Raw genomic sequence first — 12,369 nt, forward strand, 5'->3', positions numbered from 1 at the left:
TGTTTGTTAGCCATCTAAAATGTCTGTTTAGTTCTTTGGCCCATTTTTTGATTGGGTCGTTTATTTTTCTGGAATTGAGCTGTAGGAGTTGCTTGTATATTTTTGAGATTAATTTTTTGTCAGTTGCTTCGTTTGCTACTATTTTCTCCCATTCTGAAGGCTGTCTTTTCACCTTGCTTATACTTTCCTTCGTTGTGCAAAAGCTTTTAAGTTTAATTAGGTTCCATTTGTTTATTTTTGCTTTTATTTCCATTACTCTGGGAGGTAGATCATAGAGGATCCTGCTGTGATGTATGTCAAAGAGTGTTTTGCCTATGTTTTCCTCTAGGAGTTTTTTTAGAAAATGTCTCAAAACCAAATATAAATCATAGTAATAGTAAATGCTCATCAGAAAATCTCATTTTACTTTTACCTTTTTTGTTGGAACTGTTGATTATTTAACGAAATGTTAACATATTACTTTCAAATTTTACAAATGACTTTATTAATGTCTTTTAATAGCTGGAAGACACTCTGTGGACAGGATTAACAGATATGCATATCCAAATGCCGATGGCAATTACTGCAGAGAATCTTGCTGTAAAACATCAAATAAGCAGAGAAGATTGTGACAGATACGCCCTGCAGTCACAGCAGAGGTGGAAAGCTGGTCAGTGAAAGTGGTTATTACAGATACCTTTAGAAAGAAAACTAGGAAAGGTTTTTATCCTTTTAGATTATAAAGGCCATATAATAATATTGTTTAAAATGATGTCTATTGAAACTCACATTTTTTTTATTATTTCTTTGTTTTTAATGGTTAAATATTGAATATTCTGTTAATGATTGCAAATTAACTGGAAGTTTCTCTTTTGAAGTATGTGAATGCTACTTAAAAAGTAGTGTGGATAATTGGTCTTATCTAGACACTTGAATTTTGCTCCAAACGGTAGAAGACTCTGAGGGCTATGATACAGTCTTTTGGAAGTGCTAGTTCCCTGGGGCAGAGGATGTGGTCCCCCAAGAGGCATCTGATACTCACAAGAAGGGGATGGTATGTTTGGGAAAGACTCATTGGGAATCCTTTTATGACTTCCCTCTCCCATTCCTAATTGAGAATCATTGCATCTGTCTCAGAGACCCAGAACTAGCCCAAGGCCCCAGCTGTGGTGCCCGTGTGTAACACTGCACACTGCTGGTGAGCCAGTCCAAAATGGGCAAAATGACAGCTGTTCTTTTATCAGTATGGTGAGTTGAAGAAATCTGTTAGTCCCCTGAAAAGAGTTTTGAAAACTAAACTATTATAAATGAGCAGACACTCTTATTTAGGGGGTATTAAATAAGTGAAATAGTGAGGATAAAGTTCATTTTAGTATTTCAGATGGATAAGTGGAATGGAACTGATCCAAGTCTTCCCATTTTTAGTTACACATTTAAGTGAAAAGGTATTGGTCTAAAGGTCAAGATTAGTTTGTTTCTAGTTTTGCCACTGGCACATTTTCTGACTTCAATCATTTATTTACCTAGCATTTATTCACTGTGCTAATAATAGAGGTAAAAATATTTGCCTTCCCTTTTTCTCTAACAGAATTGTTGTGAAAAACAAATGAAGTGTTAGCCTTTTATGAAGTGGCATCAACTTTAAGGTGGTATTATTTCTAACTTGGGCTCCCCAGGTAACTCAGTGGTAAAGAGTCACCTGCCAGTGCAGGAGACATGAGTTCAATCCCTGGGTTGGGAAGGTCCCCTGAAGGAGGAAATGGCAACCCACTCCAGTATTCTTACCTGGAAAAGCCATGGATAGAGGAGCCTGGAGGGCTGCAGTTCATGGGGTTGCAAAGAGTCAGACACTACTGAGTGACTGAGCATGCATGCATTCCTGACTTACTCTATTTCTGAAGCTTTAGATTAACTATCGTCCACTCCAGTCAGTGGGGTTGGAAGTAGATAAGCTGTTTTACTTAGAACTGTGTCAGTAATAGCACATATAATTTCTTCACATTGCCTGTCATTAAATTTCAGTGATAAATGACTTGGTGACATAGATAACTTGGTAACCTTTTTTCTTATTGTGCTAAAAACAGTGAACATGAGATCTATCCTCTTAGTAAAATTTTAAGTGTACATTCTTGTAGACTATCAGTATTAATACAACTTGGTAACTTTTTAAACTATTTTGTATCTCACCCAGAGAAGTTAAAAAAGGGCATTAAATCCATTTGATGTCACTACATCTGTAGGTAGCAGACAAACACTAATAATCTAGCAGTACCTTATAAAAAATATTGTAGTAAAACAAATGTCAAAATTGTAATATTACAAAATGTATCTGCATAAGTGACAGTATATTAAATCCTCCAATAGACAAGGTAAATTATGTAAGTAATAAAAGCTTATATTAAAGTAGACTGAGAGGAAAGGACAGAACAGAAATTAAATTGAAGGATAAATTTGATTTCATTTTTCTAGTTTATGTTCTTTTTTTCTCTCCATTCTTATGAACAGTCTTTCTACTATTTTAGCTAATGATGCTGGCTACTTTGATTATGAGATGGCACCAGTTGAGGTGAAGACAAGGAAAGGAAAAGAGACAATGCAAGTAGATGAACATCCTCGGCCCCAAACAACCATGGAGCAGTTAAATAAACTTCCTCCAGTGTTCAAGAAAGAAGGAACCGTTACTGCAGGGAATGCGTCGGTAGGTAGCACCTGGGCCTACCTTGAACTCTTCTTACTGTGTTCACTGCAGACTGATCAGGCAATATCTTTTAGATGCTTTTCATGCTAATGATCTTTAGTTACTTAGCCTAAGCTAGTAGTGTTCATATTCTGTTAATTAGGGTTTTCATACTCCAAAATAAATTAGGGGACCCTTATATGATACTCTGCCAATTTCTTAGTCTTTTCAGACTGTTAGAAGGAAATCTACCTTTTTCTTTTTTTAACTTTTTATAAGAGGAACTCAAAAGCCTCTTGATGAAAGTGAAAGTGGAGAGGGAAAACGTTGGCTTAAAGCTCAACATTCAGAAAACGAAGATCATGGCATCCGGTCCCATCACTTCATGGGAAATAGATGGGGAAACAGTGGAAACAGTGTCAGACTTTATTTTTCTGGGCTCCAAAATCACTACAGATGGTGACTGCAGCCATGAAATTAAAAGACGCTTACTCCTTGGAAGGAAGGTTATGACCAACCTAGATAGCATATTCAAAAGCAGAGACATTACTTTGCCAACAAAGGTTCGTCTAGTCAAGGCTATGGTTTTTCCTGTGGTCATGTATGGATGTGAGAGTTGGACTGTGAAGAAGGCTGAGCGCCGAGGAATTGATGCTTTTGAACTGTGGTGTTGGAGAAGACTCTTGAGAGTCCCTTGGACTGCAAGGAGATCCAACCAGTCCATTCTGAAGGAGATCAGCCCTGGGATTTCTTTGGAAGGAATGATACTAAAGCTGAAACTCCAGTACTTTGGCCACCTCATGCGAAGAGTTGACTCATTGGAAAAGACTCTGATGCTGGGAGGGATTGGGGGCAGGAGGAGAAGGGGACGACAGAGGATGAGATGGCTGGATGGCATCACTGACTCTATGGACGTGAGTCTCAGTGAACTCCGGGAGTTGGTGATAGACAGGGAGGCCTGGCGTGCTGCGATTCATGGGGTCGCAAAGAGTCAGACACAACTGAGCGACTGATCTGATCTGATCTGTAGCCAACTAGCAAACAATGTTGAGGTAGTTTCAGGTGAACAGCAAAGGGACTCAGCCCTACAGATACATGTATCCATTCTCCCCCAAACTCCCCTCCCATCCAGGCTGCCACATGACATGGAGCCGAGTTCCATGTTGCTGTACAGTGAAATCTACCTGGTTTATTATTTTACTTTTTCTTCCTCATGTGTGCACCTCATCAGATTTCTTCTTAAATCTACCCACGTCGGGATATAAGCTTTTCCTTTACATTCTTTCCTGTTTCGCTTAGTGAGCTCGTGTTCTGTGCCTGAGACAATCTCTTTAATACAGCAGTTTATCACTAGTGCTACTTGTTGTGTTCCAGATTATGGGGCTGCTTCCTATATGTTGCCATAATCCTAACAGCACTCCATTGGCTCAAAGCTTGATGAACTATATTCTTTTATCCTCTAGTTAATCATGTGTTTGTTTCCAAGGGGGTTTCCGATGGTGCTGGAGCTGTTATCATAGCTAGTGAAGATGCTGTTAAAAAACATAACTTCACACCACTGGCAAGAATTGTGGGCTATTTTGTGTCTGGATGTGATCCCACTATCATGGGTATTGGTAAGTTTATAGTGATACAAATTGGTTCGGTTATGTTTCTGGAGATAAATCACCTTTGGCATTCAGATTCCTGAAACAGTAGCCACATTCAAGGTCACTTTTGGGGAAGAGGAAATCGGTCATCAGTCATTTAAACAACCCATCTTTATGAAAAGCTATGCTTGACACAACGGGAAGATCAAGACCATGTAAACTCCTTGTGGGCAGTAATCATGTCGTGTTGTCCATTTAAGATATATAAAATTAACACACAGTAAACAACAGAGAAGCATTACAAGGTAATGACAAGACAGACAAAAATGGGAGATGGGAGAGATCATGGGACGAAGTAGAGAAGATACAACCTCGCTGGGTGTTTTACACATGATTTTACATGTAGCTCATTTAATCTTCCCACAACCCTAGTAAGTGAGATTTCTTTGTGAATAGAAAAACTGAGGCTTGGGGGGATGGTCTGTTAAAGTTCAAAAGCAGTAAGTGATGAAATGGGGATGTGAATCCAAGTCTTGTCCCAGTGCTCTTTTCCCTCTGTTGCCTCAGGAAGTCAAAGAAATAATGCACCTGACCTATTTATGACTTAATAGGAAAATGAAGAATTCTAAACAGTGCATCTCAATTGGCAGAATACTAGCAGGAGAAAATTTGGAACTCCCTACGAATATGTATAGTCTTGGCTCCAAAAATATGAATTAGAAGGAAAACAAAAAACTTTTTGCTGGATACACTGCTAGGAACTGTAGATAATACTGAATTTTAATAGTTTCTGCATCATTCTCTGGGGAGACAGGGAGACAATTATGTGCCTCACAAAAATAAAATTGGCTTTGATCTATCCCACCTATACCTTCATACCCCAAGAAAAAGCCTGCCGTAGGTTATAGATTCAGATTTTTGGTGAGCCAAAAGATTTTCCTATATACTTAGGCCTTTTTTGACTGACTAAATGGGTTTTTGAAGTAGGTCCTAAGATTTAAAGGGAGATCACCTATTTCCAGCCTGCCTTCTCAGAAGTCCTTCAGTGTAAGCCTCTAGGTGCTACTCAGATAAAAATCACTTATGTTGATTTGGGACTAAATTAATACCAGCCATGTTTGTTGCCATGTCCTTGAGAGATTCATCTCTGTACAGAATTCCTCAGAAAGGAGGCTGGCATGTCCATACCTTGTCATTTTTCACTGTGTTGTTAAGTTACGTCAACCAGAACTGCAAGCTTTGGAACCATCTGTTAAAAGTCATTTGTTTTTTCTTTATTATGGTCTTAAAAACTTACTAACTTTTAGCTACCTACTGTCAACAAAGTACAACTTTTGTCTTAGAAATGAAAGATAGCTTTAAAAATTAAACATCTGTGTATTGGTATGGCATTTATCATTTTGGTATTTATGGCAGTAGTTCCCAACCTCAAATGATGATCAAAATCTAACCATAACCCCAGTCCACCTCAAAATTTTGTTTGATCTAGTAGGTCCAGGTAGAATCTTGGAATATGGGGTTTTTTCAGTGTATAGCTGGTTTTGATGATCAACCATATTTATTTGATATAGAGAAGTAGTTATTTTACAGTTTTCAGTTTAACCTCTCTTAAGAGTTTCTAATACATTGACATGGTCAGTGAACAAGAAAGTTTAGTTTTTTTTCCTTCCATTCTTGGGCCTGAATATTTGCCCTGTAGTATACAATAAATGCCATTGTGGAAGAATTCTATTTTTCCTCAGGGTTGGGACAGAGCTCTGTCCCACACCATATGATGCCCTCCCCCTCACCTAAATAGCTCATCTCTCAGGTATAATATGGGGCCAAACACGGTAACTGCATGAAATGCACCAGCTGAATAAATAAGGGAGAGTAGATTATTGAGTATGTGGTGGAGATTGATTCATCAATCCAAATTCTAAGAATAGTTGTTCTCCAGTTATGCAGTTATTCAACATATAGCAATGCTTAGCCCTGCCCAGTAGGTACAGATCATAAAAAGGTGGAAAGCCAGGAATTGAAAGGCGCAATTAATGGTTCCAAGGAAGGACACAGTTATGGAGAAGCAGTGCTCCCTGGACCTCCCCATGAGAGGCAGTGATAGGGGATAGGTACATGGAACTTTGAGCCTCTTCAACTGGGACAGCTATAGCTTTACCTGTTATTGGGCTTCATTTGTAGAAAGATATCCTTAAAAGTAACAGGTTAAAAACCAGCTCAAAGCACTTTGGATGAGAAGCTTATAGCTATCAAAGGTACCCAAGGGTTACACAGCTATTAGTGGTAGGAGCCAATACTAGAAATAAGGTGTCCTTTTCCCAGCAAAACTACTATACCTTCCTAAGGCCCAGTAAATAGCAAAGTGGTAGGGAAACAGTCCTTTAAAAATTAGCTTGTAGCCTAGCATATTGTTAAAATTGACTATAACAATTCTAAGTTAATACACATTTAGTCATGATTATGAAGGCAGGGAGGTGTAAACAGTGGTTTTATATCCTCAGCTTTTAGTTGTGTGTAGCTTTCACACCTGTGGGTACTGCATCCCCTGACCACGCTGGATAATCGATGCTCTGCTATTGACTATCTATCCATTTTCATGTCTTAAAGATACAAAGAGAATCTGGAATTAGATTCTATATTAAATCAGTAGCCCATATAGAACTGATGCTTTAAATTGGAAAGCATTTTTTGGTAGCCCTACCCATCAACAGATAATTGTCCAAGAAGCTTTTTAAATAGGTGACCAAATTAATTATTATATTTAGATTGTGTTATGCTTTTCTTGTGAAGACTGATTTCCCATTTTACCTTACATATGTTTGTGAAGCTTGTTATAAAATGTTTGACTACTTGAATTCAACAAAACACCACATATTTTTCTTTTTAGATGTTTATGGAAGTTTTATTCTCTAAGGGAAGATAGAGAAGTAGATAATCATCCCTAGCCAGATTTTTTATATTTTGGAAAGAAATATCAATTTACTTAAAATTATGAGCAATATTAAAAATAAGATCCAATACTTTGGCCACCTGATGTGAAGAGCTGACTCAATGGAAAAGACCCTGATGCTGGGAAAGATTGAGGGCAGAAGGAGAAGGGAGCAGCAGAAGATGAGATAGTTAGATAGCATCACCGACTCAATGGACCTGAATTTGAGCAAACTCCAGGAAATAAAGAAGGATGAAGAAGCCTGGTGTGCTGCAGTCCATGGGGTCGCAAAGAGTCAGATGCGACTTAACGACTGAACAAAAAAATTGAACTGTCATTAGTGATCATCAGAAATCTGGGACTTAGAGTTTATTTCCAAAGTTTTTAAAGGTGGATTTGCATTTCTTCAGTGAGAGTTATGTTTTATTTTGAATCTCTGCCTCCTGTTGGGGTTACAAACATCTCCTTGCTTTAGCTATCTTTTCCCTGAAGTGCCTGGTATCTTTTTATCTTGGTGTGCCCATGTGGAGATACCGTGCTATTTCTTGCCTTTTGTCCAAAATGGGCCTGAAAATTCAGAGCATAGCCACAGTCACTTCTCTACTGGGAATGTATGATTTGTATTCCAGGAGAGTACTCAGTTTGCCTTGGCATTTGGTATTAAGAACTATCTATACATGGGAATTCCCTGGCAGTCCAGTAGTTAGGACTTGGTGCTTTCGCTGCTGTGGCCTGGTTTTGATCCCTCTTTAGGGAATTAAGATCCCTGTGCCAGTTGCACTGAGTGGCCAAAACTTTTTTTAAAAACTAAAGTTAAAAAAAATAAAATACATTTTAACAAACCGTCTATACAAAACCTCACTCCTTGGGTTGTTTGAACTCTTAAGGTCATTTATGGTAGAATTTTTTATGTTAAGTCTCTCGTCTACAATTTGCATGAACAGCTTTTCATCCTTGTCCCATTTTCTGTTTCTTACTGTCATGTCATTTAATATTGTGTGCTATCAGGGTAGCAAGATTTTTAGTTACTGTCACATTATTTCCTCCTTACTTACCTGTTTAGTAAAAAAGGAGAAATCTGATATTTACAAGATGAAATTGGTTTTTGTTCTAATATAGGTCCTGTCCCTGCTATCAGTGGAGCACTGAAGAAAACAGGGCTGAGTCTTAAGGATATGGATTTGGTAGAAGTAAGTGTTCTACATTTTTCACAACATGGAATAAGCCGTCAACTTCTATAGCATAGATGGCTTTAGTTTGATTTTTATAGGTCTTTATGTTTTAGTACCTTTAAAGTTTCCAAATGATGTGAATCTAAACAAGTATTACTTTCATTGTATGCCTGTGTTGACATATAATCAGGCCCTACCTTATTAAAATGCTGTATTTATATCTGAATAATTCAAAGGGCCTTTCTTCCTCTACTAAAGTATAATTCTTGGGTACCTTTTATGACCTTGTAAGATTCTGCTATTAATAATACATTTTAGACTATTAATGTGCCTATTGAACTGAATTGAATGTTTGTTAAGGTGGGTGAGAAATAAATAACTTTATTTTATGGATTAAAGTAGAAAAATACAGGTAAAAAAAATTGACCTAATAGAAAAACAATAATCTAATCCCAAATCTAAGTTTCTTACACTTCTGCCAAGTTAACAGAACCCAACTCCAACCCCAAAACTTAGGTTTGGCTTTTACACCACCGTTGTGGGTTGATTTGGAATGCATCTGTCATAATTTTTGGCACTGGAAACTTAGATTTATTGGGAGAGTGATTTCTTTATGTTAGAACAAAAGCGTCTTAAATGTTTAGTACAATTAAAAGAAAGGATTAAGAATATGCTTAAAGATGGGTTATATACATTCAGCATTTGGGAAGTATTTGAACATTTTAGGTAATTAAGCTGCTTAATTACTATATTTATATTAGCAAATAAGTACCACTGAATTTCTGACTTCAGATTTCACACTTAAACCTTAAAAATATTCATCTCTGTAGAGATGTTCATCAGCATTTATAGATGTGTAAACACTCAAGGACATACCTCTCCATACCCTGATGTGATTGTCTTTGAGACTTTTGATGATCATGAGGTAGTTTTTCCTGGGTTCAAAAGCCTAGTTTCACAGCATACTCTAGGTCTCTCAGTACCTCGTGACTATATAAAATGGAAAAATAAATGTTGGATCTAAGGGAAGTAAAGCACCATCTCGGGAGAGCACAAAATATAGTAGGAGAGAACACAAGGGTGGATTTTTATCCCAGCCCTGGAAAAGCTGCCTTTTTAAAAGTCAGTATCCTTCTCTATAAAATTCTCTGCTGAGATCATGTGAAAATATAATTCTGTAAACATGAAATAAGGTAATGCTCCTGGCCAGCCTTGTTAAGTGTAATGCAACAATATGAAACTTTCTAGTTCTGGCCGTGTTTCAACATGGTAACTATTCCTCTCAGGTGTCTGGCTCTGCAGGTTTATTCTTTATTGTCTGTCAGTTTCTTCTTGGAAGTATGGCTAGTAAAATGGGTTAGTAGTAATAATAAGAGCAAGTATTTATTGAATATTTGCTTGTACAAATAATACACTAAACACTTAATACCCATGATTTCATTTAATGTTAACAGTAACTCTTAAGATGATACAACAGTCACATTTTACCAGTGAAGAAAGTTGAGTGTCAAGAGAATTTAAAGAACATGCATACAGCCAAGATGTGAACTATCCATCTGGCTGTAGAACGTATGGGTTTTCTATAGTACCCCATTGCTTCTAGTCTAGGATCCATGTGTAGTATCACTGAGGATTCCTTTAAGGCAGAGGTCCCCAACCTCCAGGATCTAATGTTGAGTGGTCTGCGGTGGAGCTGATGATAATACTAGAAGTAAAGTGCACAATAAATGGCAATGCACTTGAATTTATCCCAAAACCATCCCCACCCCCACCTCCAGTCCATGAAACTGGTCCCTGGTGCCAAAAAGGTTGGGGACTACTGCTCTAAGGGATGCGTTAACACTTAAAGTATCGCTTAGTAAATACACCCATTTATGAAGAATGATTGAAGATAAAATAACCTTGCAAGGTAATTTAAGTGGGGAAAAAAAAAAAAAAACAGGAAAGTTAGCAATCATTAGGACTGGACAGTTCTCGGTTAAAAATAAGTTTGTGAATAAGGATTTTTATTAAGTGTTTTGATTGTTTTAAAGGTGAATGAAGCTTTTGCTCCTCAGTACTTGGCAGTTGAAAAGAGTTTGAATCTTGACCCAAGTAAGACCAATGTGAATGGAGGGGCCATTGCTTTGGGTCACCCATTAGCAGGATCTGGGTCAAGAATTACTGCACACCTGGTTCATGAATTAAGGTACGTGCTAGAAATTGTTGGTTTTCAGATTTGCTGTCCTTTGTGTAAATGCATGAATGTAGGGTTCCCCAGAACAGTCCAGCATTTGCCCATTCTTCCTCATAGCCCCTTGCCCTGCTTTTCTCCATGATTTGCGCACGCCTTCTTCACAGACCTTACTGACGACTCAGTTGGTTTGTTGGTGTCTACTCTTGTGACACGGGCTCCTCCCCGCATGGGCAGCGTAGCCACTTGGCACGCGTTCACTGGGGGCCCAGCGTTTGTGTGGCCCACCCCCGGTGCGGGTGCACAGCAGGGAGCCCATAATGAGGCCCTGCTCTCAGGGCACTTGCATTCTAGTGCTCGTTACAGGAGTAAGACACAATTATTTCAGAAAACAAAGTGCTGGTCAAGATGCTGTCCTTTAAGAAACCTAAGCAAACTGACAATTGGGGTCTAAGTTTTTCCTTTACTGTTTCCAAGGCTCCAGCCTTCTGTGCATTTGATACTTTGCAGTTTTAACAGAAGAGCTTCTCCTGTACCATGTCTTTTGGACCATTTTGTTCTGTTAGTAGGAAAATTGGAAACAAAACCAAATATGCCAGGCTTGAAAATCACTCTGGCTCCCTGTGACATTAGGGTAAATAGGACTCCTGTTTCACTCAATAATTGGGTTGAAATGAGTGATTGATTGCACAAAAAATAATTCCTGGATGGTTTCTCAAGGTTGCTCTATCAGGACTGAAGAATTACAGTGGATGGTACTTTAAAGGAGTCTTAATTTTTATGAAAGGGACATGAAATATTTCTAAACTATCTGACCTTTCAAACAGACAAACTTCAGTAATTATACTTATTCTAAGGTCCATAAAAATCTAGAACAGATAAATCAAGGAGGCTGAATATTAATATTTACTCCCCCTTCTTCAACTTCCAGCCCATTCCAGTTACCTCCTGTTTTATGTTTGTTTCTATCTCCATCTTCTGTGTTACTACACTTTTAAAAATAAGAATACTCAGCTTTCCAAATCCTTTCTCCTCTTTTCCCCAATATTGAGGACTGGAGAAAACATTGAGCTGATGAGCTGAATGAGAATGAATATTGCAAATGTGACCATTATAAATTCTATTTAATTGATTATCTAATTCTGTACATTCTTTATTCAAGTAGTTTTCAGCCACTGCTTTCTTTCTCAGGCGTCGGGGTGGAAAATATGCTGTAGGATCAGCCTGCATTGGAGGTGGCCAAGGAATTGCGGTCATCATCGAGAACACAGCCTGAGAAGAGCAGGCAGCCTGCCCTGGTCCATGCTCACATGACTTGACTAGGCCACAGTGAACCAGGTGACCTTCAGAGCAGATGCAAAGCCAGCCATGCTTTGCACTGAGAGTGACCAGGTTTGGGCAAGGCACGGTAAAGCAGAGACCCATTTATCATAAACAAGAGCGCATGCCAGAATAAATTCTCTCAAATTTGTACCAAATATGCAGCATTTCTGAACTGAAATCCAACTAACATAGGCTTTAAAGGGAATTGTATTCTTGCCAAATAACCATCACTTATGCCTTAAATAATATGATTGCAGGGAAATTGAATAAATACTGCCTTAACTTCAGCTAATACTTTCCTGTTATTTCTTGTATTTTTCTAAAGTTTTAATTGAGGTAAAATACATATAACATAAAATGTACCGTCGTAATCGTCTTTAAGCATATACTTCAGTGGCATTAAATACATTCACATTGTTGTGTGGCCATCACTGCTGTCCATCCATCTCCAGAGCTCTTTTCATCTTGTAGAACTGAAACTCTACACCCATTAAACAACAGCTCCCTGTTCTGTCCTCTCTACAGCC

General features: G+C 38.2%; 1 protein-coding gene across 2 annotated transcripts in view; it reads left to right on the top strand.

The window, feature by feature from the left end:
* ACAA2 (acetyl-CoA acyltransferase 2) overlaps positions 1-12,129 on the top strand; it is a 35,016-nt gene extending 22,887 nt beyond the window's left edge. The window contains exons 4-9 of one of the 2 annotated variants that reach the window (XM_044934404.2): positions 502-649; positions 2,502-2,677; positions 4,143-4,272; positions 8,294-8,364; positions 10,380-10,534; positions 11,711-12,129. In XM_044934404.2, coding sequence (XP_044790339.1) covers positions 502-649; positions 2,502-2,677; positions 4,143-4,272; positions 8,294-8,364; positions 10,380-10,534; positions 11,711-11,795 — 765 coding nt within the window. In that variant the 3' untranslated portion in view covers positions 11,796-12,129. 2 annotated transcript variants of the gene reach the window in all.
* Positions 12,130-12,369: the final 240 nt, after the last annotated feature.

This window comes from Bubalus bubalis, chromosome 22 (assembly GCF_019923935.1).
Source record: "Bubalus bubalis isolate 160015118507 breed Murrah chromosome 22, NDDB_SH_1, whole genome shotgun sequence".
Lineage (NCBI taxonomy): Eukaryota > Metazoa > Chordata > Mammalia > Artiodactyla > Bovidae > Bubalus > Bubalus bubalis.